Genomic DNA, 27026 nt, shown 5'->3' on the forward strand with positions numbered 1-27026 from the left:
ACAGCATTTATTGTAAATAGGATGAATATTATACATGCAATAAAATATCTATTAAATATATTGAATAGGTTTGATACGGATGAATAGTGTGATTGTCATCTTTTGGTCATCATAAGATTTTCTCAGTTCAGCACCATCACATTTCCATGAGGTATGTAATCATTCTTTATTTAATTGTAACTTACAATGCAGTAACGTTTCTGGTATGTTTGGATAAAAATCTTGAAAATGTATTAAATATGTTTAATAGGGACGTATATGTTGGTGGGATTATAATTTGTTTGTTCCTATAAGATTTTGGCGGAATTACCCCTGCAGCACACCATTACTCTTCAATTACATAGGTAAAAATTATTTACTATTTACTTTTAATTTACAATGCAGTGAAGTTTCTAGTATGTTCGAATAAAATATTTTTAAAATGTATTAAATATGTATAATAGGGACGTATATGTTGGTGGGATTATAATTTGTTTGATCATATAAGATTTTGGCGGAATAACCCCTACAGCACACCATTACTCTTCAATTACATAGGTAAAAATTATTTACTATTTACTTTTAATTTACAATGCAGTGACGTTTCTAGTATGTTCGAATAAAATATCTTTAATATGTATTAAATATGTTTAATAGGGACGTATATGTTGGTGGAATTATAATTTGTTTGTTCCTATAAGATTTTTGTGGAATAACCCTTACAGCGCACCATTACTCTTCAATTAGGTAAAAATTATTTACTATATACTATTCATTAACAATGTAGTGACATTTCTCGACTTTTGTAAATTAATGAAATGAAACTTTGGTAAAAAAAGTAAATCTTGGTTATTTGGTAACGGCTCATCTAAATTTCATTTTTTACTCGTTTATCACCGCTGCGGTGTAATACCATTGTTTTGACTCGTTTAATTGTTACTCTGTGAAGTAAACATGCAAAACATGATTAGACCCTTTATTTCATTGTTTTTTGTTTTGTTTAGGGAAGACATAATACCGAAATTGATTTTCTAAACTTTACAATGGATTATTATCCCGAACGTTATGTGTAAGCGGTATTGTTGGAGAATCGCAAGTAACACTAAACATCGTACATTTGTAAAAATGCAGTCCTCTAAGTAAATTTTGTGCAATACTACAGAAAGTCAAAAGGTCTTTATGGTTTTGCAGCTGAAGATGCTTCTTTAAAAATTGTCCTCTGTAAAAGCATCCCAATTTCTTTGCGAGTTCAGGTTAAAAAATTACCGTATAAAGTTGGTGGAAAGAAGTTTGTTAGAGATAGTCGAAACTTACCGGGGATGCTGTTATTAACCTAAGCGTAATACATACAAACTCTGTGTACATTTTTTTTTTACTTAATATTATCTAATTATTTTTGGGACAAAGACAGGCCAGAATCTGTATCACCATTCTTTCGAGAGTGTACCCCTTTGTCTTTACTTGGGCAAATTACTGAGCGACCTCTTAATGTGCAAATTAGACCAATGTCTAACTCTTAGAAAACCTATGGATAAAATATTTTAGCCTTTTTTCTTTCAGATCAATTTTTCAGGGCAAGAATGTTTATTATTTTATAACATAGCTTCGTACCACTCAAACAGTTTTTATTTTAAAAAAATCAGTGTTTTTTTCATCATTGACATTTTATCATATAAACGTAGTTAATAAATACCCTTGCGTCACAGAGCTAATAGAGCCGAACACATTTACCCTCGAATCCAACCTACCACGTTCATGACAATAAATACATACGCATCGTAAAGCTAAAGAACCTAACGCGATTCTTTTATACCTTGTTAAACTATCGTGTCAACATTGGTACTGTTGAAGTGGAGCACTCGATATTCCTTGCATCCCTCTATACCCAACCCAAAACATAAACCCAAGATGCAACCACACTATGAACAGTGAATATAAACAGAGAGTACATGCAAGAAGGGTTGGCGAACCTAACACTCCAACCAACCCGAAGAACCTAGGTCTATCTCATTCTGAGTTGGAGAACCTGCTATTCCAGCTTATTCAGTAACTGAGTTGTTTATACCTTAGTGTTATTGAATTGCCATGTTTGGAATATGAACTGTCATTGCCAAGTTCTACAGAATTCTTTCTTTTATAGTAAAACTAAAATTGAACCAAGATAAGGACGAACTTTTCTATAGTACTTATGCATGAAATCAAAAGCATGGATTGTTCTGTAAATTGTAGAACCAGTTACGCGTGCATTGACTACTTTTTCAGGGATCTTGGCACCGAAATAGTATCTCACGTAATATGAAAAAACCCAAATAGCTCTAAATATTTCACATAGTACACGTTGAGTGTGCATAGTTTGCAACTCAGATAGGATATGCAACTACACACTCATCCAATCAAAATTACACTGTAACTGTTTTACGAAAAAAGATTTACCTGGTATCTATATGTTTATTTACATCATTAACGGTTATAAAACCTTTTTATGAACTAAACGATGTATACATTAGAGACACCTATTAAAATATATAATACACAGCCAGTATATATACAAAACCATAAATATACAGGGTGAACCAGTAAGTATTGTCCATAGGCCTACTGTGTGTAGTACATCTAAAGTGGAGTTCAATGACGTATTGGCCAACTTCATATTTTCCACTGTTCTTGAGTGACGTCACCTTAATTTTTTTTTTTCTAAAATCCTTACTTTTTCCCAATAAAAATGTTATTTCTCAGAAAGTTTTAGTCTGAATTCGATTCTGATGAGACGGTTAGAAAGACAGATAAATTTTCTAAAAATTGATATCATTTCAAAGCATAAGTCATTCTCCAAACAGCCTCAATCTCCCTCCGAATGCTGGAAAAATAAAAGTAATCGAAATCTTTAAGAAAACTCATTAGGCCCTTATGTGATCACTATCAGACCTAGGTGCTGGCACTTTTTATAAAAAGTTTCCTTGTCTAATGTGGGCTTTCAAACGGTATATCATTTTCCAGGATTCCTTTCATCTTCGTATGAGAAATTACGTTTGTTTTTGCAAGAAAACGTGTTCACGAGCACACAACAGTGTTAGTTTATCAAGTTGTTTAATTCATTGAAAACTCTTTTAGATGGACCAATAGTCAATTTTAAAGTAGGCTGTCTTAAAATAAGGAAGTCAAAGGTTATAATTGCACTCAAAAAAAAATAATTCTAAACTCTCTGAAATATTTTAGAAAATATTGAAACCAATCTAACAGATAAGTTTTCAACAGAACAAATTTTCTATTGTACCATATTTGAAACTAAGCAAATTAACCTTCGATAATAAAAATAAAAGTACGTGTTTAAAATATTTGCTAAGATTTTCTCAAATATTTCAGAGAGTTTAGAATTATTTTTTTTTTTTAGTGCAATTGTAACCCTTGACTTCCTTATTTTAAGACAGCCTACTTTAAAATTGACTATTGGTCCATCTAAAAGAGTTTTCAATGAATTAAACAACTTGATAAACTAACACTGTTGTGTGCTCGTGAACACGTTTTCTTGCAAAAACAAACGTAATTTCTCATACGAAGATGAAAGGAATCCTGGAAAATGATATACCGTTTGAAAGCCCACATTAGACAAGGAAACTTTTTATGAAAAGTGCCAGCACCTAGGTCTGATAGTGATCACATAAGGGCCTAATGAGTTTTCTTAAAGATTTCGATTACTTTTATTTTTCCAGCATTCGGAGGGAGATTGAGGCTGTTTGGAGAATGACTTATGCTTTGAAATGATATCAATTTTTAGAAAATTTATCTGTCTTTCTAACCGTCTCATCAGAATCGAATTCGGACTAAAACTTTCTGAGAAATAACATTTTTATTGGGAAAAAGTAAGGATTTTAGAAAAAAAAAATTAAGGTGACGTCACTCAAGAACAGTGGAAAATATGAAGTTGGCCAATACGTCATTGAACTCCACTTTAGATGTACTACACATAGTAGGCCTATGGACAATACTTACTGGTTCACCCTGTATATTATAAAACTATAATCATAGTACAAATATAGAGATTTACACATAATTAAAGGATTGTCCAATTGAATTTTAATTATTCTGATAGTTGATTAAAAGAAGTGAGTTTTGATAGCATTAGCTTATATGAGAATATTCTTAGAGACCTGTTTCTTCATTTTTCTTTCCTTTTTTGATATTTATGAGTCATTGTAATTGTTATTTACATTTCACTTTTTGTAATTTAATGCCGATTTTTTTTTTTTTTATTTACTTAGTGCCGCTTTTTATCTCCTATTTTCTTCTTATGTATTGTAACATCGACTTCCTGCTATCGATATATTCAATACTCGAAATACTTTTCTTAATATCTGTTTCCAGGAGTATTAATTTATGGAATAAAGCAATGTTACTATTATCAGAATGTTTGAAGGGTCTGAGGGATTAAGTTAAACTTAGATATATTCTATATTCTGTCGATCGTGCTATTGAAGTACATTGTGCGCTCCTAGAATCAGAGTGTAATCCACAATTTGACAGGGAGCACGCAGTAAAACCAAATATGATCCAAACCCTGAATTTTTATTTATCATAACCCAAACTAACTCGTTTAATAATAATACTTTAACTTAAATATTTTAAAATACTTTAACACTCGCCCCTTATTACCCCTTTAACACTTGCCTTTGGTACTATAATTATTTGAGAAATATTTAATCAATAGTCGCCTGTCGGCAATTGAACGTATTATAAATCCGGGGTAGCTTGGTTTACCGTATACTTCAAATTTCAAAAACTGACGTGTTTGTGTTGTAATCACTTATGCTTGAATGTAACTGATGTTTTTATCATTGTAAAGTATGGAGGAAAAAAGAAGAATAATAGTACAACAATTTCAACATTTGGAGCGAAGGATACAACAAAATTGGGAAGAAAATAAAGTATTTGAACTGGATGCTCCAAAAATCAAAGAACCAACTGAAAATAAATTATTTGTGACCTTTCCGTTTCCTTATATGAATGGTAGACTTCATCTTGGTCATTCATTTTCGTTATCAAAATGTGAGGTATGTCCTCTAGAGTATTTGTTTGTTATGAAATGTGTAAAAAGTTTACAATATTCTGACAGTTTCTTGTTTTCAGTTTGCTGTAAGGTATAATAGACTCAAGGGGAAACGTTGTCTGTTTCCTTTTGCTTTTCATTGTTCCGGCATACCAATCAAAGCATGCGCTGATAAGCTAAAGAAAGAACTAAAAGAATATGGATTTCCACCACAATTTCCTACAGACATCCCATTGCAGGCAGATGGGTATACTGATGAGGGTGAAATCACCAAAGATAAATCTAAAGGGAAAAAGGTATTGAATTGTTATATATATTTAATTAAGATCTTTAAGACAAGGCGTTGTGGGAGATATACAGGCCAAAGAGGATCTTAAAGATAACTGGCCGCTTTCATAATAAAGACTGACTCTACCTGAATGCAGAGGTTATTGGATGTTGATAAGATGGACTTAATTCTAAAAATGTCCAGCATCTGAGATCACAGCGTATTATTTTATGGGGTAGGTGGTCGTGGTCGAGGTTTACCTGTACCATATTCAATTTACTGAGTTCATTTTTGTTTCACGGAAAATCACACTTCATCCCGCTTTTCTTTCATTCCATTTGGTGCTTTCAACGCTGCAGTGCTTTGAAAACTCTCCGAGCATGGATTCCAAAAATATGTTTTGTTCTTATGTGTTCTGTGACTGCCCGATCTTCATGATTAGCGATCTCATCAAGCCGAATTAATTGAGAATATTCCGTCCAAACATGAAACCCACTGATGCCAGTCCACTGTTTTTTTTTTTTAAGCTAAGTGATCAACAAGTTGATTGACTTCTACTGACGTTTACAAATTCTGCTTGGCTATTCGAAGTTGCATGGTAAGTTGCAGTAGTCTTTCAGAGAAAACTGTACTTTCTTGGTTTCAGTTTATTTTGAGGAAGAATTGTTACTTGCAGTATCAAAAACACTATAATGGCATTGTTAAGTAGGCCTATCAAGTACAGTATGTGCGCTGGTTAATCCTGATATACAGGGTGTTCTATTTAAAACGCACCAATCGCTAATAACTTTTTAGGAAAGCGGAATTTCGAAAAACCCACGTAGTAAACTATATGTTTTTTTTAGTCTAGTTTTCAAATGTTCCATCCCCGATGCTATATCTTCATTTTTGGCGGAGTTACGGCCAAAAACCCAATTGGGATTTCATAAGGACCACTGGTTTTGACAAAAATGACGTTGACCCCGTTTCGATACCCCTAATATTTGTCGAGATATTTAAGATCAAAATAAGTATTTTATCAACTCGTGAACGGCTTTCAATATTAATTTTGCACCTCAAACACAAGTTTTGGGAGGTCCTCTGAATGAAAAAAATGTTATTTGTGACGCAAAGAACAAAAATAATAATAATTGAAGATTTTAAAATATGAAATGTAATGTAATGGTTATGGGTGAATGAGGATATATTAGTTTTATCATCAAATAAAAGCAACCATCACATCATGTTAATGTACTCCGTATGCAAGACTTCTTGACCTATGATTACGGTAAGAATATCTTGCCAGGTTGTTGGTCTAGTGGTCAAGAGCGTGGTTTTGTAAGTGGGAGATCCCCAGTTTGAATCCCGCGTATGCAGTTATTCATAATACTTAATACATCACAATACTTTTTTTAAATAAAATGTAGTCATACGAGGGATTCGAACTGGGGATCTCCCACTTACAAAGCCACGCTCTTGACCACTAGACCAACACCTGCCCATCCCTGGCAAGATATTCTTACCGTAATCATAGGTCAAGAAGTCTTGCATACGGGGTACATTAAAATGATGTGATGGTTACTTTTATTTGGTGATAAAACAAATTTATCCTGATTCTCCCACAACCATCACATTACCACTACATCCTTTACAATCTTCAATTATTATTATTATTGTTCTTTGCGTCACGAATAACATTTTTTGCAGTCAGAGGACCTCCCAAAACGTGTATTTCTGGTGGAAAATTAATATTGAAAACCGTTCACGAGTTGATAAAATAGTTACTTTGATCTTAAATATCTCGACAAATATTAGGGGTATCGAAACGGGGACAAAGTCATTTTTCACAATTTTTTATGTAGTTTTCACAACCATTGTCAAAACCAGTGGTTCTTATGAAACCCCAATTGGGTTTTTGGCCGTAACTCCGCCAAAAATGAAGATACAGCATCGGAGTTGGAAAATTTGAAAACTAGACCAAAAAAAAAAAAACAAATAGTTTACTTCGTGAGTTTTTTCGAAATTCCGCTTTCCTAAAAAGTTATTAGCGATTGGTGCGTTTTAAATGGATCACCCTGTATATGCAGGGTTATTTCTATTTCTGACGAGCCCATTTTATACGTTTTGAGTGGAACATTTTTGGAACATTGGGACAGAGGATGAAGAGGTAACGTTGAACTGAAGAATATGTTGTAAGCTGCATTAGATTTGGCACTGCGTTGGGCCGGATAAAATTATGTGAGCTTTTGTACAATGTACGTAGAGTTAGAATATTATGTGAGTGGTATTCTGAGGTATATCTGGTACCTATATCTTCCGTGGAAATCTAAGGTTTACTTATTTAAAATATTACACAGGCAATAATTTATATGTAAATGAACAATTATTATTGTCTAAAACCTGTATTGATTTATGTGTTTTAGAGCAAAGCTGCTTCCAAATTTGTGGATGTCAAATATCAATGGCAAATTATGCGCACCCTTGGTCTGCCAGATGAAGAAATTACAAATTTTTGCGATTCAGATTTTTGGTTACGCTATTTTCCACCCTGGGCAGTCCATGATTTAAAAACATTTGGTGTTCATGTAAGTAAATGCAGATAGATAATGTAGATCAAGCTCATATTCCTTACTTTTTGTTATTAAATCGGTTTGATGGCCAATGAAGCAGAAACAAATGATTTTTTTAGAAAGCACTATGCTTAAAAATTAGAATCGCAGAAAGGTTGAATAATATTTGGTGATAAAGAACTTTGATCACGTTCAATCTTTCGGAAATTTCTCAAAGCCAAATCCACTGCCACCTAAGTTCTATCGTGGTAACATTTGTAAACAATATTAAGAATCACTAGCACCAGCTTTTTGTTTTACTTTGGCTTTCAGGTGGATTGGAGAAGAACGTTTATAACAACAGATGTGAATCCTTATTTTAGTAGTTTTGTACAGTGGCAGTTTATAAGATTACGTGATGCACAAAAAGTTAAATATGGTACGAGATATACAATATTCTGTGAAAGAGACGGCCAACCTTGTATGGATCATGACCGGGCCTCTGGAGAAGGCGTAGGACCTCAAGAATATACCGTTATCTTGCTGAAACTTTTGGGACCGTATCCATCAAAACTCAGGTAATTTAAATGAATGTCACCCACTTTTTATTATGTCTTTTGTTTGCCTGTTCGTCTGTTTATAGTTCAATTTTAAAACAATCAACAGAATAATTTTTTTAGTTTTTTCTCTATTTTAAGAAAATATCGTAAACATTTTTATATTCTTCAAATTCTATAATTTTTTCGCTAGAACATTAATTTTGGGAGCTTCTCAGGGACTGGTTGTTTCCCAAGTATTGTCTGAACATTTTAGGGCAGACCTTTACAACCTTACTTTACTGAAAGAGTTCTTGATTTTTTTGAAATTTTGTCTGGCCGCCAGTACTCCGCAACCATTTCTTCTTTCTACGAAAAATATTTTACTCTCTGAAAGATATTTTTAGAAAGTGTAAGTTATTTCGTCTGGATATTTTTCCGAGACAAATCTACATATATTTCGTCACTGAGTCATCCTTACTGACTCTTCATTCCAGGAAAATATTTGGATTCAATCGATGCACGATTTACTATTGATTATATATATATATATATATATATATATATATATAAACAGAGTTTACTAACTGTGATGTTCCAAATATTTTTTGTTTATAGACTTATTCTGTAGGGTTATTCCAATACTCTCTATATAGGAGTGGTCACAACTTCGGGGAGGTGATTCAGCAGCTCAAATGCAACAAAAAATATTCTCTTCACTTTGGCCCAATAGTGTCCAAGATATTTGCATTTTTAACTTTTCCGTCGATATTCGTGTTTTTCATCATAAAAATAGTCGTAACTTTTCTATCCTTTATCCTACATCAAATCTGCTTATTCCAAACGAAAGAGCATTAAATTTCCTGTAAATCTGCTTAACCCAGAGCCTCAAAACATTTTTTATAACAATGAAATGTTTACTTTAATGTCTAAAATATTCGTTCTCGATGATTTCTGTTAAAAGTTTCAACTGCATTTTTTCAATTATTAATGAATCAAGGAATCACATAATTTCAGAAAAAGTAGCGCATTTATTGAGCTTCAAGATCATATGGATTTTTTTGGTTTTTAATAAAACCCTACCCCGAACAGAGGGGTGTAAATGCAGAAAACTGGGATTTTGCGAGCTGACTTTTCATTACTAATTTACTCAAATATCAATTTTTACCATTTTTGTAACCATTTTAGTTTAGAACAATTATTATTTTATAAAACGGAAGTAAAAAATAAAGTAGCAATAAAACACAGAAGTGAAAAAGTACAATAGGCAGGTGCCTAGTTAAAATTTCTACAAAAATCGTTCGAACTATTCAAACAAGGAAGTGGGGAAGAATTTTAGCAAATTTTTAGTTTCTTGACTACAATTGTTTGCGCAACATATTTTAAAGACATAATGGAGGTTTTTTTTCATCAAAGTTAATTAATAATAATTCAAAACTAATCAATCTTTGGAGAAGGAACAAAAAGAATATAACCATTTTATTTTTGAATTATTATTAATTAACTTTGATAAAAAAAAACTCCATTATGTCATTCAAATAAGTTGCATCAACAATTGTAGTCAACTACTGCGTTTTATCGCTACTTTATTTTTTACTTCCGTTTTATTAAATAATAATTGTTTAAAACTAAAATGGTTACTTTTCTTTTTGTTCCTTCTCCAAAAATTGACATTTGAGTAAATTAGTAATGAAAAGTCAGTTCGCAAAATCCCAGTTTTCTGCATTTACACCCCCTCTGTTCGGGGGAAGGTTTCATTAAAAACCAAAAAAATCCATATGATCTTGAAGCTCAATAAATGCGCAACTTTTTCTGAAATTATGTGATTCCTTGATTCATTAACCATTGAGAAAATGCAGTTGAAAATTTTAACAAAAATTATCGAGAACGAAATTTTTAAACATTCAAGTAAAAATGTAATTGTTATAAGAATGGTTTTGAGGCTCTGTACCAAGCAAATTTATAGGAAATTTAATGCTCTTTCGTTTGGAATAAGCAGATTTGTTGTAGGGTAAAGGATAGAAAAGTTACGACCCGTTTTTATGGTGGAAAACGCGAATATCGACGGAAAAGTTAAAAATGCAAATATCTTGGACACTACTGAGAATCGGGCCAAAGTGAAGAGAATATTTTTTGTTGCATTTGAGCTGCTGAATCACCTCCCGAAGTTTCGACCACTCCTCCGAATACACCCTGTATATGTATAATAGTACCATCATCGTTATTCCTCTTCCCACACATGGTGTAGTATACTTTATAGTTTAATAGTTAGATGCTTCAGGAGTTCTATCGTGATTTTGTATTTGCTTTGTGATAATAGTTCTGATGTCTAATACATCAGGGGTGTGAAGCTGTTATCTTCGGAATGAATCCACGTAAAAATTGTAACACCGTGGACATACCTTAAATTCCAATTTCTTCCTTCTACTTACAGCAGCAGTTACTGGCTCTTTACAGAAAGCTGTAACTTTCCCTTCAACTTTCGAGAATTCTCAACATTCCTTGTTTTTTTAGAAGCAGAATTACTGATTTTCGCTTTTGCTGTTATTATCCTCCTTTTTTAACCGCTTTCGGGTCTTTCTCAGGTTTGTACTTGTACGAGCAACAAGCGATTACGACCTTTACATGGATATTGTTTTGGTTTTTATAATTTTTTTTTTAGAACAAGATACTTATCTCTGTTATGTAGTGGTCCTCTTCCATGAGACCTCTGCTATTGTCTGCTACCAGCTGTTGTTTAAGTTTACGTGAACAAGTTTTTCATTATAGTGTAGTTTTAGGACCCATTAAACTAAAATCATGATGTTCATCTAAAATCTCAGAAAGTTATATTCTAGTTAAAAAATATTTTTGTTTTCCGGTCTCGAATGACAAGGAAGAATGTCAAGGTGGAATAAATGAGTTGTTAAATTTCCAAAATCAAAAAAAATTCCTCAAATTGAAGAAAACTTTTGATTGCATAATAGGGGCCCACTCGTTATATAGTTCCTAAAGCCTTGGAGCACCCGTCTAGAATAATAATAATACCATTGGAATGGATTTTTGCTGATTTAGGATGTTTTCAAAAATGGCTTTAATTATACATTACTTCACATATATTTATAGTTTTATTGTGATAATGTTTCATGTACCATTTGTTTATGGTAATGCGGGAGAAGAGTGGGGCTAGACATTAGATGAAAGACTTTACGCGCTGTTAATTGTTTATGAAGAAATAAATATTTTTCGAAAATTCGGAATATTGACTCCGAAAATTGACTTATGTAATAGATTGTTCTTGGAGTTATCACACCAATTTTTTTTAATTTTATTTTTTAGTGAACTCCGTGGCAGACCAATTTATCTTGCGGCGACCAGTCACCGGCTAGAAACCTTGTACGGGCAAACGAACTGTTGGATACACCCAAACTTGAGCTATATTTGTTTTGAGTCAAAATTCGGTATGTGTATTTGTACTAAGAGAGCTGCCCGTAATATGGCTTTCCAAGGACTGGCAATGGAGTATGGAAAAATTGGACATTATATTGAACTGAAGGGCGAGGTAATTTCGGTTATATAATACATCTTGTGCTGTCATAGTCTGGCAAATGGTCAAACAAGGATTACTCTGGTTTAGTTTAATATTTTCTTATTTAGATAGCTTTACTTTGCATTTGCGTTTGAAACTTTAAAAGCTAGCAAGAATTCTTTTATTTATTTATTTTTTTTGCATCAACATGGATTACAATGAATGATTATCGTATTGCTCTTCACCAGCTTCTCAGATTTTTGAAATTCTTTATCGTCTGGGCGTAGCCATCTGTTTGTTACAATACAAGTACAACTACAGCGAGATGCTCTCTTTCATTGAATGTTTTGGTTATGAGTGAACAGTTTAATCACCACTCATAAGATAGAAAGCCATTTTGGGAATGAAGAAAACGGCGAAATGGCTACACCACCTGGCGAATGAGAGCTTATTAGTAAATCACAGAGCTGGGCTCTTAAATCTGCCCTAAAGTAAAGCAGTTTAGAGCAAAGCTGAAGTTTCCCACGCTTTGATCGCCAGCAAATTGATGAAGACAATGCACGCATAATATCAATACTCTAGAGATGCAAGACTGTGATTGGTGGTAGAGTTGAAAAAGGAACATCATCTGATTTCCGTTTGGTTTGATGCCAAGAGGGTCGTCAGAGAATTAGATAAATCCATGTTTGAAAACAGAGTACTTGTCTGAAAGTATCCAGTAAATTTTTCTGACATTAACTTATAAACTATTTAAGCCACAATATTTTCTAATGTTTTAAATTTTGACTGGGCGCTAGTATGCCAAAATATCGTCTGCATGTAACGTTGTATCAGATTTCTGTTATTGTAAGTACTCGTATTTCGTTCACACAACTTTATCAAATTTTTAAATTTACATTTTTATAACAAATATTGCTCCAAAACAACATTCCTATAATTGTTTTTAATGAGATTGTTATGCAGTTTACATAAAAGTAGTTCAACTCCGCCGTAGACAAACTGAATATAGTTCCACAGCCAATCATATTCCAAACTCCAATTTTGAGAAAATTTGATATTACATGAGATACGAGGGTCGTTTGAAAAGTCCGTGCAAAAATAAAAACTACTTAATTTTTTGGGGTAAACCTTTTTTATTTTTCAACATAGTCTCCTTTTAGGCTTATACACTTCGTCCAACGCTGCTCTAGTTTGTTGATCCCTTCCGAATAATAGGATTTGTCCAAGTCTGAAAAATAGCCATTCGTTTCTGCAATCACCTCCTCGTTTGAATAAAATCTTTTTCCCGCCAGCCATTTCTTCATATTGAGGAACAAATAGTAGTCCGAGGGAGCCAAGTCTGGAGAATAGGGGGGATGTGAAACGAGTTGGAACCCTATTTCCATTAATTTTGCGACCACAACTGCTGAGGTGTGAGCTGGTGCGTTGTCTTGATGGAAAAGGACTTTTTTGTGGGCCAATCGTGGGCGTTTTTCTTGCAGCTCGGTTTTCAAACGGTCCAATAACGATGAATAATATGCACCTGTAATAGTTTTACCCTTTTCCAGATAGTCGATGAGCTTATTCCTTGCGAATCCCAAAAGACAGTGGCCATAATCTTTCCGGCCGAAGGAACGGTCTTCGCCTTTTTTGGCGCAGATTCCCCCTTGGTAACCCATTGTTTAGATTGTTCTTTGGTCTCAGGAGTGTAGTGATGTATCCATGTTTCATGCACAGTGACGAAACGACGCTTAAAGTTCTGCGGATTCTTCTGGAACAGCTGCAAACCGTCCTTGCAACACTTCACACGATTTCGTTTTTGGTCAATCGTGAGCAATCGCGGCCCTCATCTTGCGGATAGCTTTGTCATGTCCAAATGTTGATGCAAAATATTATGTACCCGTTCATTCGAGATGCCCACAGCACTAGCAATCTCACGCACCTTCACTCTTCTGTCATCCATCACCATATCATGGATTTTATCAATGATTTCTGGAGTAGTAACCTCAACAGGGCGTCCAGAACGTTCAGCGTCACTTGTGCCCATATGGCCACTCCGAAAATTTTGAAACCACTTATAAACTGTCCTAATCGAAGGTGCAGAGTCACCATAATGTTTATCAAGCTTCTCTTTAGTCTCCTGAGGCGTTTTGTCTTTCATAAAGTAGTGTTTAATCAACACACGAAATTCTTTTTCGTCCATTTTTTGAAAATCACTCGACTTCCTCGATTCAAACGAATGCCAAACACAGAGAAATAGACCGATCTGGCTGAAACTTGGTGTGTGTTCTTCCAAGAGATGCTACTAACTAAACATAACCTCGATACGCGCCAGTGGTGCTATCTCTCTGACTTTGCACGGACTTTTCAAACGACCCTCGTATTTAATTTCTGAAAGTGTTTTGTCCTGAGACTTCCAGTTTTAATTTGCCGTTCTTTTTTTGCTGTAACTTTTGGCAGATATATCGGAATCAGTTGATGTGATATCCGAGTCACCTTCAATAGAGGAAATTACACTACCACCTTCGTCTCTATTGAGCCTTTCTCTAACATAAATAGATTTTTTTGAGTTCTTATTATGGCAGCCGGGTCACCTTGAGTTTTCCACGTACGCACAATGCCATTTCTGTACCAAATGAAATTAATAACACCAGATTTCAAATAATCTTTGCCTTGCAAATAGGGACTAAGTACTCTTTACTCATGTACTCTGAGATGTAAATACAATCAAGAATTTCTTTCCTAATTACGAAGTCCTGTGCATTAACAATAACACTTATTTTAAGATATATATCCTCATTATTTTCTAATGGAACATTAGAGATCCTAATTTTATTGGAAATTATGCTGGTCACTGGTACGAAGTTTAATCGAGTATTGCTATTCTGGGCTCCTTTTTATCAGCCGTTATTGTATTCACTTTAAGTTACAAACTATAACTTACGTTTAAAGAATACTTGGAAACCACATGTAACAGCACAAAAAAAGAGGCAAATTTTAAGGAGCACAAATAAACGTGACTACACTCCAACAAATCATAATCCAAACTCCTGATGTTAAGTAAATAACTAACTAAATAAATGCTAAGATAGTAACATAATATAAAGTGATACAGGGAAATCGGAAGACCATTTAAAAGTTTAGGACATTTAATAAGAAAGGCCACCGAACGTTAGACTCATAGAGACCAGGTGTTACGGCTGCCATTATCAAAGAGAGAGACTTGGGTGATACAAGACATTAAGGCATTTAAGACATGTGCTTCAACTTCGATGAGAAAAAACTAAATCCTGTAGACTACACTCAATGGAATGGTCAACCTAAGTACACTCTACTCATTTGGAGTGAATGGTATTGTGTCAAGTCATTACTTTTCTGTTAAAGTAATTCCTCTCGGACACCCTCAGAACCTCGGGAATCACAACAAAGCCAGTAAAATTTACAAACGCGTACGATTTAAGGATGTTACTGTAGGTTGCCTAAAAAATGTTTAATTATTCTAATGAATTTTTTATAATTGCAACAGAATTTATAGAAACCGTATATCTACGGCATATCTATCTCTCTTCATAAATGTATTTATTTTAAGGAGATCATTGGAAAGTCAATAGATGGGGAAATAAACGATTATAGAGTTATTTATAGCCTCCCCATGTTAACGATTAAGGAAGATAAAGGTACTGGAATCGTAACAAGTGTACCTTCAGACTCACCTGACGATTATGCAGCGCTCTTGGAGTTAAAGAGAAATAGAACGATTAGAACAAAGTATCACATTGAAGATTATATGATCATGCCTTATGATCCGGTATGTTTATTAGGGTGATTTAAATTAAAACACAGTAAACCTTAGAAATAAACAATAAAAGCAAAACACTAACTTGGAATTTGACAAATTTAATATTAATACATTACGAAATTGTAGATACCTGTAATATTTGTACCACAACTCGGAAACTTAAGCGCAGTGACTGCCTGCAAGCGATTTGGTGTGAAGAGTGTAAACGATAAGGAGAAGTTACAGCAAGCTAAAGACTTATTACGTGTAAAAGGATTTTATGATGGGGTAAGCTAAAATTCGTGATTTCGTCTAGAATTCCTTTTTCCTTTTTTTAATTTTTGCTGGAAATGGTTAAATGTTCTTTAAATGCCGTTTTGAGAGGAAATTGGGCAATCAAGATTGCCATCATAAAGGCCAGAATATTGTACTTAAGGTGATATTATTGATTAGTATTTATCGAAAGAAACATTGTTTGGTAGTCAGAATTATGTTTCAAAATGAGGATTTGTTTGAATGTATAAAAGACAAACTATTTGCTGATTTTATTTGAAGGTAATGCTTGTTGGAGATTATGCTGGCAAGAAAGTACTGGAAGTTAAGGAATTAGTGAAGAATCAATTAACCGAAAGGTCTCTCGTAGTAGTTTATTACGAACCGGAAAAGCAAATCATTTCAAGGTAAATTATCGCTCCTCTTAAACACAGTAAAATAAATGTTAGATCCACTTACCGTTATGGATGAATCTGTATGAAGTACGAGGGGGTACCCAAAAAAAACCGGAATTATTTTTTAAAAGCTATTTATTTACAAATTTTTTACAGAACAACCTTATCCCCTTCAAAATACTCTCCATTACAACTAATACATTTGTCCCACCGGTGCTTCCACTGTTCGAAACATTTTTTGTAGTCATCTTTAGAAATGGCTGACAGCTCCTTCTTCGTTTTTTTCTTGACCTCTTCAATGTTGTCAAATCGGTGACCTTTCATGCCCTTTTTCATTGCGTGGAAATAAGAAAAAGTCGCACGGAGCCAGGTCAGGCGAGTAAGGTGCGTGGGGCAGCGGAACCATGCCATTTTTAGCCAAAAACTGTGTAACAGAGATGGCTGTGTGTGCAGGTGCATTGTCGTGGTGGAAGAACCAGTCTCCTGTTTGCCACAAATCGGGTCTTTTTTGGCGAACACTATTGCGCAATCTTTTCAAAACTTCCAAATACAAGGTTTGATTGACGGTCTGACCTGGGGGGGACAAACTCTGAATGGACTACGCCTTTGGCATCAAAAATGCAAATCTGCATTGTTTTGATGTTTGACTTGACTTGACGACATTTTTTTGGTCGGGGTGAAGATGACGTCTTCCATTGGCTCGACTGTTGCTTTGTTTCTGGGTCATAACCATAGCACCATGACTCATCACCAGTAATGACCTTTGACAGAAAGTCTGGATCAGTTTCAGGCTGTTGTTTCAAAGCACGACATGTTTCAACTCGATGTTCTTTTTGATTGTCAGTCAGAACTCGAGGAACAAACTTGGCAGCAACCCTTTTCATCCCCAAATCTTCCGTTAAAATTCGCTGAACCGAGCTCCAAGATAACCCACTACTCTCTGACAGTTGATTAATTGTCTGTCGACGGTCTGTGAACACCAGCTCTCGAATTTTTTCAAGATTTTCGTCGATTCGGGCAGTTGATGGACGTCCAGAACGAGGTTTGTCATCAATCGACATGTCGCCATTTTTAAACCGAGTAAACCACTCGTATACTTGAGTTTTTCCCATAGCGTCATCTTTGTAAGCTGTTTTCAACATTAAAACACTTTCAGCAGCATTTTTGCCGAGTAGAAAACAAAATTTCAGAGCTGCACGTTGTTCACTTAAACTTGCCATCATAAAAAACGAAAAAAGAACAAAACAGCGCTGGTAAAAACAATCACTGCAGATGTACGGAACAAGCCAGGCAGACAACACAGGCAGGACTGAATTGGCAAGGAATTGCGCTATACACGTCTAGCGGCAGAAATGCGTACTACATAAGCTCCATGCGCGGCAACGCAATTCCGGTTATTTTTGGGTACCCCCTCGTATTAAGTGACCTTTCCAGAGACTTCCAGGGAACAACATCTTCTAATGGTGACGGTGACTTGTTGGGTACTGCTAACGGAGAAGGGAATTTTAAGCACTGCAGGCGTTATTTATCCTATTTGATACCCAATCTAAACCTGGCCTTTTTAATAAAGGAAATCAAAATTACCTGAATAACTCCCAGACATTCCAAATAATATAAGAGGAGTTTAAAAAGGTTTCACCTTCTAAGCTCGACCAGCACTATTCTTCAAAATCTGGCTTCTTTGGAAACATTATTGAATTTGTGTTCAGGATCCTGAATTATTTACTCATCTATTGCGTTCGCTTTTTCCCAATACAGAGCCCTGATTAGGTGATAATCTCTTCATATAATTGATCCTGCTGAAGTTTGAGACTACTTCAAACTTACTAGGGGTAGAATAATCAAACACAATACCTAATTTACAGGGCATGCAAGGGGAATACCTTTTTTTAGTATTTGAATCGTGTATTGGCAGGTAGATAGAACCACTAACGAATCTTATCCATACTTGTAAACCGTGGAAATGCGTCACCACAATGTCACTAGCTGAAGAAGTATGAGTAGCGAGAGTTTTGCTATTTGTTAGTAAAAATGAAACCAACAGGTTTTCTTGAGAAGTGGGAACTAATTACACATATTTAGATCTATCAGGGCGAGGAAATAGAAACGTAAAATTGTATTTTATTGCAAAGAACCAGCACATGTAATACCCGAATTTTTCATTACAGATCGGGAGATGAATGTGTTGTGGCCTTATGTGACCAATGGTTTCTTGATTACGGAGAACCAGAATGGAAGTCCTTAGCTGAAAAATCGTTGGATTATATTGAAACGTATCACGAAGAAGTAAGACGAAACATTAAAACGACTCTTGATGGGTTACATGGGCATGCTTGCGCCCGAACATATGGATTAGGTGAGTTATCTTTCTTCTTCATAGTCTGTACGTCGTATATCGCATAGCGGTGTGGTGTAAGCTATAAAGCTGAGTTAAGAGTTTTACTTATGTAATGTCTATTGTAATAATAGTTAAGTTATGTTTAAGGTACCAAACTTCCTTGGGATGATACATTGCTTATAGAGTCGCTCTCCGATTCCACGATTTACATGGCTTATTGCACGATCGCACATTATTTACAAGGTGGAACATTCAATGGTATGAGCGGAAATCAGTACAATATTAAGTGAGTTATATTTTATTTTCTCTTACTGCTTATTATATATATTTCAATCGTTGAGATTTGCGATTGTGAGGAATGCACTGATTAAGAAAAATCCAAGTTTATATTTAGTTAGGTGCCTCAAGAATTATTAGCCAACTAGAAGTACTACTTTATTGAGTCGAGTTTTCAACTTTTTTTGACATTTTCGATAATTAGCTGCTTTAATTTTTTTAAAATCTTCGTATATCATTTATAAAGTTTTCCCAAAAACTTTAGAGCGGCGAAAATGTTCTCTTATTAGTTATTTCAGAGCAGGTTTGTACCGCTGTAAAATATTCTGGTAATAATAATAACAAAAAACGCTTTATTTAAATTAAATTATTCTTTATACAATATTTAAACACATAAATAATTAAAGCAATACAGCAGTGGCTATTAGCCGTCTGCCAGGAGTTTGTTGTTACATCAATTCAAAAATTTGGATTCTCAATATTAATTGTATCGCATCAGGAGTAAAACAAAATAACCAAACAGATAAATGCAACATACACTACAAATATAAAAGCAAAAATACAAAATCTGAAACTATTATTAAATATTTTATCTTTCTTTTTGAATTAAAGTTAATTCAAAAAAAAAGAAACTGCTTTAATAATATGAAATGATTGCAAAACTTCCTCTTAATAGGTGTAACAGTAGACCGTCGCTTTACTGTTACTTAGGGGAGCCCTAACACTATATCCTACCAAATTTTTATCAAATTCGGACCAAGATTTACTGAGTAATGTTTTTCAACGTTACGCTTTTTCGTACAGTTTTTGACGATCAACCCTTTTATTATCAAATTCGGACCAAGATTTACTGAGTAATTAGCGATAATAATTTTGGAGGAAGCCTTACATAAAGGGGGCTAACTCCTCTCCCATTCGATGCACAGCGTCGAGACACCCAAAAGGCACATCTTCATAAAATTCCGAATCGAATGACAGCTCATTCAAGAAAATCGGTTGGCACGTCTAGGCGCTACGTTGTTTACAAAAAAATGTAACAACAAGAAGAACAAGAATCATTTTTGAAAATGTCGTTTTTGCACATTTTTGGCATCGTTTTTCTCGAAAACTAATTAATCTATGTTAATACGAAAAAATTACAGTTATAAATGAGGATTTGCCCTACATTATAAAGAAAATTTGGGAATTTTATCTTCTATAGAAAAAGAGAAAAAAAATTGTCCAAGTTGAGTGTTTTTCAACATTACGCTTTTTCGTGCACTTTTTGACAATCAACCCTTTGTACAACTACTACCGGACAGTTTTAATTTTGGTACATTCAAAGCATTTTCAGAATAACAAGTTTTATGAAACAATTAAACGGAATTATGATTTTACAGAAAATATTTCTAGTATTTTTTGGATTATGGGCGGTTGTGTAGGGCAGAATGAATTCACTACTTTTATCTAAAACTCATGTAACAACTGTTCATATAAAGAGGTCTGTCACTTTTCATTTCATACATTTTTGGGGAATTTGAAACGAGAATTCATGTTAAGTTTGATTGCCGGGAGTGAAAGAAGGTACTTGGCGATATAGACCTACACATACGAGTATACTACCTTAATATTAGCACATCGTATATTACCTAGAAACTTGAAACTATTTTACAATTCCTACCACTTTGTTTACTTGTGAAAAACATTACTATATTTTTGAGATAATTTCATTAACCATATTGCAATGGAACAAGAAGCTGGATTTTTTACACCGAATTTATTCAATATATATTTTTTATTATTTTCTAGACCAGAAGATATGACAATAGAAGTTTGGGATTATATCTTCAATCTTAGTCCATTTCCTGAACATACAAAGCTTAATAAAACGCTATTGGATGAGATGAAAAATGAATTTCTGTTTTGGTATCCTGTGGATTTGAGATGTACAGGCAAAGATCTTATTCAAAATCATCTTACATATTTTATCTATGCTCATACGGCAATATGGTCAGAAGATATTAAAATGTGGCCACAGGGTATCCGAGCTAATGGACATCTGCTATTAAACTCAGAAAAAGTACTTTGATTTTTTTCATAAAACACTTTTGAGGTGTGAGAATTGTTTTTCTTTTGTTTGAAACGATGGTATCATATTTCAGATGTCAAAATCTGAGGGAAATTTTCTAACTTTAGAAGAAGCCTTGAACAAATATAGTGCAGATGGCACTCGTTTGGCATTAGCAGATGCCGGTGATTCTATTGAAGATGCTAATTTCGTTGAAGCTGTTGCTGATGCAGGTAGTAGTTTATTAATGTACTGCGAGGATCCTTTTAGGGATGTTTCTCCTCGGCTACCATGTGGGTATATTTTGGGATACACGTGTCGAGATTGCCTCTTGAATAGATTAGAAGTTCTCTGGCGTACTCGTCCTTCACGTATAGTGTAATATAGCGTACACCAGAGGTCGTCAAAGTGGTCTATGTAGACCCCCAGGGGTCAATTTAACAAAAGTAGTTAGTTATAGAGCCAGGGGGTCGATTGAAAAACAATTTCGAACCCACTATAGCGAACCTTGCAATGAAACACCAGGCACACCCATCCCATTAATTATGAAGCAATACTGTAGTTACTTTACTTATTATTTTTTCTTATTTATAATTACTTATTATTTAATAAATATTAATGTATTTAAATTTCAACATTAAGATATTTTTCATAAAACTATTGTTACACAATGTAAAATTACTTTAATAAATGTTTAAAATCATAAAATAAATGGACAAGCACAGTACCTAATCGATAGTTTTATTTTAATTAACTGAAAATTACTTATATCGGGGTCGATAGAGATTTCAAAAAATTATATAGGGATCCACAATCAAAAACGTTTGCCGACCCCTGGTGTACACAATGGGTCAGAATAGTCACTACTCGTCAGAATATCTAAGTCAAATTTAGGTCCATGGACTCAATCGAATTAACTTCCTAGAAACTAATAGCTCGTAGACTAGCGCGATAGCGATTGAAAATTGCGACTTGGAATCTAACCGCATCTTCATTTACCAGAGCCAAGACGATTATTGCAACTAGCTCTACCTAGAAGACTGTGTGGCTAACCTGCCTAGACTTGTCGGGTTTTCATAAATTAGCCTAATCCTATATTATTTGCCGTCTTGAAGCTAGATTTGCATCACCAGACATTGGTCTCTTCTATAGATCTTTATAGGTCTCCCTGTCTGTTATTAAAACTTTGTAGAATCGTCAAAGCAGTATTTAGGAGCCGTTCAGTCGTTTTGAGTCTTGTTCGAAGTCTATTACAAGTAATTTGCTCAATATCTTAATTATTTATTCAATTAAATTAAAATTTCTAGGATTGCTCAGACTTCACAAATTCTTAGAATGGGTAAAAAAAATTATCTCCTCCAAACATCTGCTCAGAACAGGTTCTAAAGACACCTTTCACGACAGAGTTTTTATGAGGTAATGTTCTTATATTTGAATTTGAATTATTTTAAGTTCAGATCATAAACAAAAACTAAAATAGTATTTCTAAATTTTTAGTGAAATTAATCAAAAAATCATAGAAACGGATGAATTTTATGAGAAAATGTTATTCAAAGAAGCTTTGCGTACTGGATTTTTTGAAATGCAAAGCGCTAGAGACAAATACCGTGAAATGACGTCAAATATACAAATGCATGAGGAACTTGTAATGGCGTTTATACGTATACAAGCCCTTCTAATGTCACCAATTTGCCCACACGTGGCGGAACATGTCTTTTCACTAATTAGAGAAGTAAGTTTTTTCTTTGTGAAAATAAAATTGTAATATTAGGTTGAACCTGCACCGAAGTGAAGTGCTAGAAAGTTTGGCAGTGGCAAGGTAATCCAATGTTTGTTGTATATTTACATTTGAAAAATGAGATTCTGTAAATTAGAATTATAATAATAGAGATGAGGAAAAGTTGATTGTGTCTCACATCATGTCTTCCATATTTTGCAGGAAACAAATATTCTGGATTCCAAGTGGCCAGTAGCTGGAGAAGTTGACACATACCTTATTAAATCTTCGGCTTATCTGATGGATACTGCTCATAGATTCAGAATTCAAGTAGATTTTTGTTACATCTACGTTTAATATAAAAACTTAAAGCAAACAGTTATATAAATATTATTATGCAGGTTAAAGCTCTGAGACAGAACAAAGGAAAGGATTCCAAAGTGAAATTAGGAAATGGCCCGTTTAAAGCGACTATCTACATTGCTAAAAGTTATCCACTTTGGCAGGGCTTAATACTGAATAAACTCAAAGAAATGTATGAGGTGAGTAGAATTTCTATCTTACAGAGTTCCAAATTCTGCAGGAATATGGGTACAATGTGGGAATATGTTTACCGAGAATGTTGCCTTGAGTTATCTGTTACTTCTCGTATGAAAAAATATATTAGAAGAGATTGAACTTTTTTTGAAAAAATATATTAAAAGAGATTTTGAATTTGTGTTTTCATCGGAATTATACGTTTTAAGGCTCTCTGAGAAAGAAAAAAATGATTTTATTTTATTTTTTTGCCTGTAATTTTGTTTTAAATCAGCTCCCAACTTTAAATCTTGTATGTACGTAGAAATTTCTGTTTCAATCAGTTTTACGAGAAATGTCATTTAAGAAAGCATTAATAGTATTTACCAAAGTACTCAAAAGTAAATATCGAAATTTGTATGTCAGTTAAATTTTTCCGGGGCATGTAATTTTAGAGAGGTGGAATCATGTTGTGCTTTCATTTTTAAGAGTTAATGATTTTATGAAAAGATCCTGGGCATCATCGTTCCTGAAAAGAGAACCATCATATTAATATACAGGACTTCGTGAAATACAGTAAAAGAGATCTTCTTGTTAATGTTTCTCATCAATTTTTTTTTCGCTTTCAACTGATATTTGTTTCTAGATGTATGATGAGGCACTTCCCGAAAATAAACTAATCGCTGCCGAGCTTGACAAAATAGAAGAGGTGAATAAGCACGCCGAACGTGCAATGCCTTTTGTAAAGTATATCAGTGATAAAGTTAATGACGTAGGAATTTCAGCATTGAATTTAACTTCAGATATTGATGAAATGGAAGTATTAAATGAAAATAAATCCTACCTTCTTCAGACAATAAAAGTAAACCTGTGATTAAATTAGAAAAAGTAATTCCAAATATCTGATTTTTTTTTAAACTACATTCTGATTTGGTTTTCATTATTTAGGTCAAAGAAGTGAAGTTGTTGTACACTGATGATGCCAGTACCCCTGATAATATCAAACAAAAAACATCGCCTTACTTTCCTTATTTGAAATTAGAGCCAGCGTTTCCAGATCATAATTAAATCAATTAATTCGCAACCAAATTAGTATTTCTGATTTGAAAACTCATCTAAATATCAGTAAGTACTCTTAGCATTTAAGAGATTTTTTAGTGATTTACCTATCCAAGACCAGATCGTTAATTTGGGGCACATAAGAAACTAATCTTGTGTCAAAGATTTTGATGACAAATATCATGTCTGTAAACTCTCGAGGCAATTCCATATCACCGCTCGTTTATGCCGCAAAGTGGTTATATTCAGAGGTACGAATGTTGTACATAGGGCGCTTGCCAAAAGATATGGGCATACAAAAGTAATGGTGCCTTATTATTATTGCAAGGCTGGGCAAATGCTTCGAAACGACCGAACAAAATTCTGTAAGATTCTACCGTAATCACTATAATGGACCACTTAAAATAGATATACTTTTTTATTTACAGAAAACAGAAGTACGATTACATTTTGGAGATGGGAAGATCCTCTGTTAGGTTCAAGAGTGGTACCTAATTTGAACACTGTAACGGCTGGGAAAGTTAAACTGGAAAACAGCTCCCTATTCAGAGTAAACATTGACAATAAAGTAATACAAGTACAAGAAAAATAAAAAATATCCAATATTGGTGACAGTATTTCCTACATTGTAGAGCCCTGATTGATCGATCACTTCTCTCTTTTTTTATATTTGAACCATTTAGCTATATTATTTAAATTAAAAAATTCAATCCAGTGATTTTGTATTAATTAATTTATTTAAAATTTTCTTTTAAAAAAGTTTTTATTGTAACTTTGTTTTATACAGAATTATTTTCTTGTAAATAAATATGTGTTTTTTAATTAATGTTTATAAGCATCTTTAAAAAAAATGGCGCCTTGTGCACTGCCGGCTTTCGACAGTGCTCTTCTCACATCGCTGAAAAATTAACTTTAAGAATCTTTAGAACGAAAAAACTAAGAGAAACCAACTGAATTTATTTAGGATCTCTGCTACTGCACTAGTACAGGGCCTTGCAACCTGTTTTAAACCTATCTAGTAAATTTTCTGAAATGTTGGCGGGCCGGTCAGTGGATGAATCAAATACCAGGAACTAAAAATTACTTCGCAACTTCCCCTTCTCCAAAGAATATCTAATTTGCCTGAAATATGTTTACAGGAATTTCCTTGGAAGGATTTTTTAAACAAATGAAAATTTGTTCACCATCATTCCAAAGCTTCATCCTTCAACCTCTTTGCGGCATGTTGAATGTTTGGATTCAACAGATGTTTCACTTGGTTTTGTATTATATATATATATAAAACTGGTATTTTGTATATTAACTGAGGCAATAAACTGGTGAACAAGAAAAATAAAAATTTATGATATAACATTTCTCTCAATTGTATAAAAAAATTATTTTTTACTGAAAAATGCAATTAGCAAAAAGTAAACATATTTAATTCAAATTCTAATTTGAAAATTAGATTCCTCTCCATGCCCAAGTTCCTCTCATATTTCAAAAATTGTATGGAGTCACAAAAGCCTACATTCCATGAACTACTGATCCTTAAAAAAGTCACTATTATCTTTTGTGTAATCTCCATTTTTACAAATCCACCATTCTCATGGACAATGCAACAAAAATAAAAAAAGTTCCAACTAATTCAATAATTTACCCATTGTTATTTCCCTAATCATACGTTGACGAATGTCTGGGATATCTTTTTGGCTGAAGGTGAATGCCGCATTTCTCGCCAGATAGTCCGCATATGTGCAACAGAATACCCCGCAATCTACCCTGTTGTATTGTTTTGGGATGTCCTTAACACTACATTTTATCCAGCCTTCCATTGACATTTCCAGCTTGTGTTTAGTGTTGTATTCTTCTACTAAATATTGTTGTATCCTGTGCAAGCAAAAGAAATTAGTACCGCCTAAACTATCATAATAAGAAATTAATTTCTTATTGAAATCTACGATGACTAAACACCAATGGTTCGGCATGTGTATTGGTATCATCAACAGGTCAAAGAAGAAAATGTTGGTGTACTCTGTCCAACTTTTTACTGCCTCATAGCCATAGCGAATCAGAATCTGGTAGAAAAAACAACTGAATGAGAAGACTTTTGGTAGGTGATCCTCAGTTTTTGAGCGCTCAGAAATCATTTTAAGATAAAAATCTATTATTTCGTCATTTAGAAGGTTATGTCCTTGTAGGGTGTCTAGGTCAAACTGCCTTATATTGAAACCGTATAGATTAATAATTATTTCACCAGCCAGTTCGGTTAGAGACTGACTTGATGGTTGATCATCATCAATACTCCTTAATTCTGGTGCGCTCCTAGTCTTCCTTACTTTCATATTCTTTGGCAAGTTAATTTCACTCACGGCCTTCCGTTTTCTAGCTGGCCTATTTTGATTCACACATCGTACATGTTTTTTTTTGCTTTTTGTTCTTTTAATTCTTCTAGCTATGCCACCATGCCTGTTTTCTTGCCACTTTTGTGAATATTGTAACTTTTTCAAAGGCCAAGTTATACTACTCCATAAGTTTACCAAAATGTTATAAAAAAAATTCGCTATCTCTGACATGTTTAAACGTAGGAAAAAAAAGCGATTTTTTTTTTTTTGTATAAAGTCCTTATAAGTTTATAACCACACTTTTTCAATGTTCTGCAGAATTTAACCCTGGCCACCGCTTATTTTACCCACTGCCACCATCATTTCTGGTATTCACATTTTTTTTTAAACAGAATTTTTACATATTGATGGTTTTTATTTGCAGGTTCAGGAATAAATTAGTAATTAATTTAGAGATGATA

At 33.9% G+C, this 27026-nt stretch overlaps 2 protein-coding genes across 2 annotated transcripts; one reads left to right on the forward strand and one right to left on the reverse strand.

The window, feature by feature from the left end:
- The first annotated feature begins 13 nt into the window (after positions 1–13).
- LOC141459504 (leucine--tRNA ligase, cytoplasmic-like) lies at positions 14–24307 on the forward strand. The gene is made up of 22 exons (XM_074138654.1): positions 14–151; positions 251–344; positions 444–537; positions 637–726; positions 4820–5027; positions 5104–5319; positions 7694–7855; positions 8153–8397; positions 11674–11896; positions 15432–15650; positions 15768–15908; positions 16176–16300; positions 18457–18644; positions 18774–18912; positions 20691–20961; positions 21044–21182; positions 22257–22365; positions 22447–22681; positions 22889–22996; positions 23068–23208; positions 23829–24044; positions 24131–24307. Exons 5-22 carry the CDS (start codon positions 4821–4823, stop codon positions 24248–24250), a joined length of 3204 nt encoding a protein of 1067 aa, XP_073994755.1. The 5' UTR covers positions 14–151; positions 251–344; positions 444–537; positions 637–726; position 4820; the 3' UTR covers positions 24251–24307.
- A 624-nt stretch (positions 24308–24931) lies between these two features.
- LOC141459507 (sentrin-specific protease 1-like) lies at positions 24932–26909 on the reverse strand. Its single transcript, XM_074138657.1, has one exon. It carries the CDS (start codon positions 26794–26796, stop codon positions 25864–25866), a length of 933 nt encoding a protein of 310 aa, XP_073994758.1. The 5' UTR covers positions 26797–26909; the 3' UTR covers positions 24932–25863.
- Positions 26910–27026: the final 117 nt, after the last annotated feature.

The sequence above is a fragment of the Rhodnius prolixus genome, unplaced genomic scaffold (assembly GCF_049639745.1).
Source record: "Rhodnius prolixus isolate KJV_2025 unplaced genomic scaffold, Rpr scaffold_11, whole genome shotgun sequence".
Classification (NCBI taxonomy): domain Eukaryota; kingdom Metazoa; phylum Arthropoda; class Insecta; order Hemiptera; family Reduviidae; genus Rhodnius; species Rhodnius prolixus.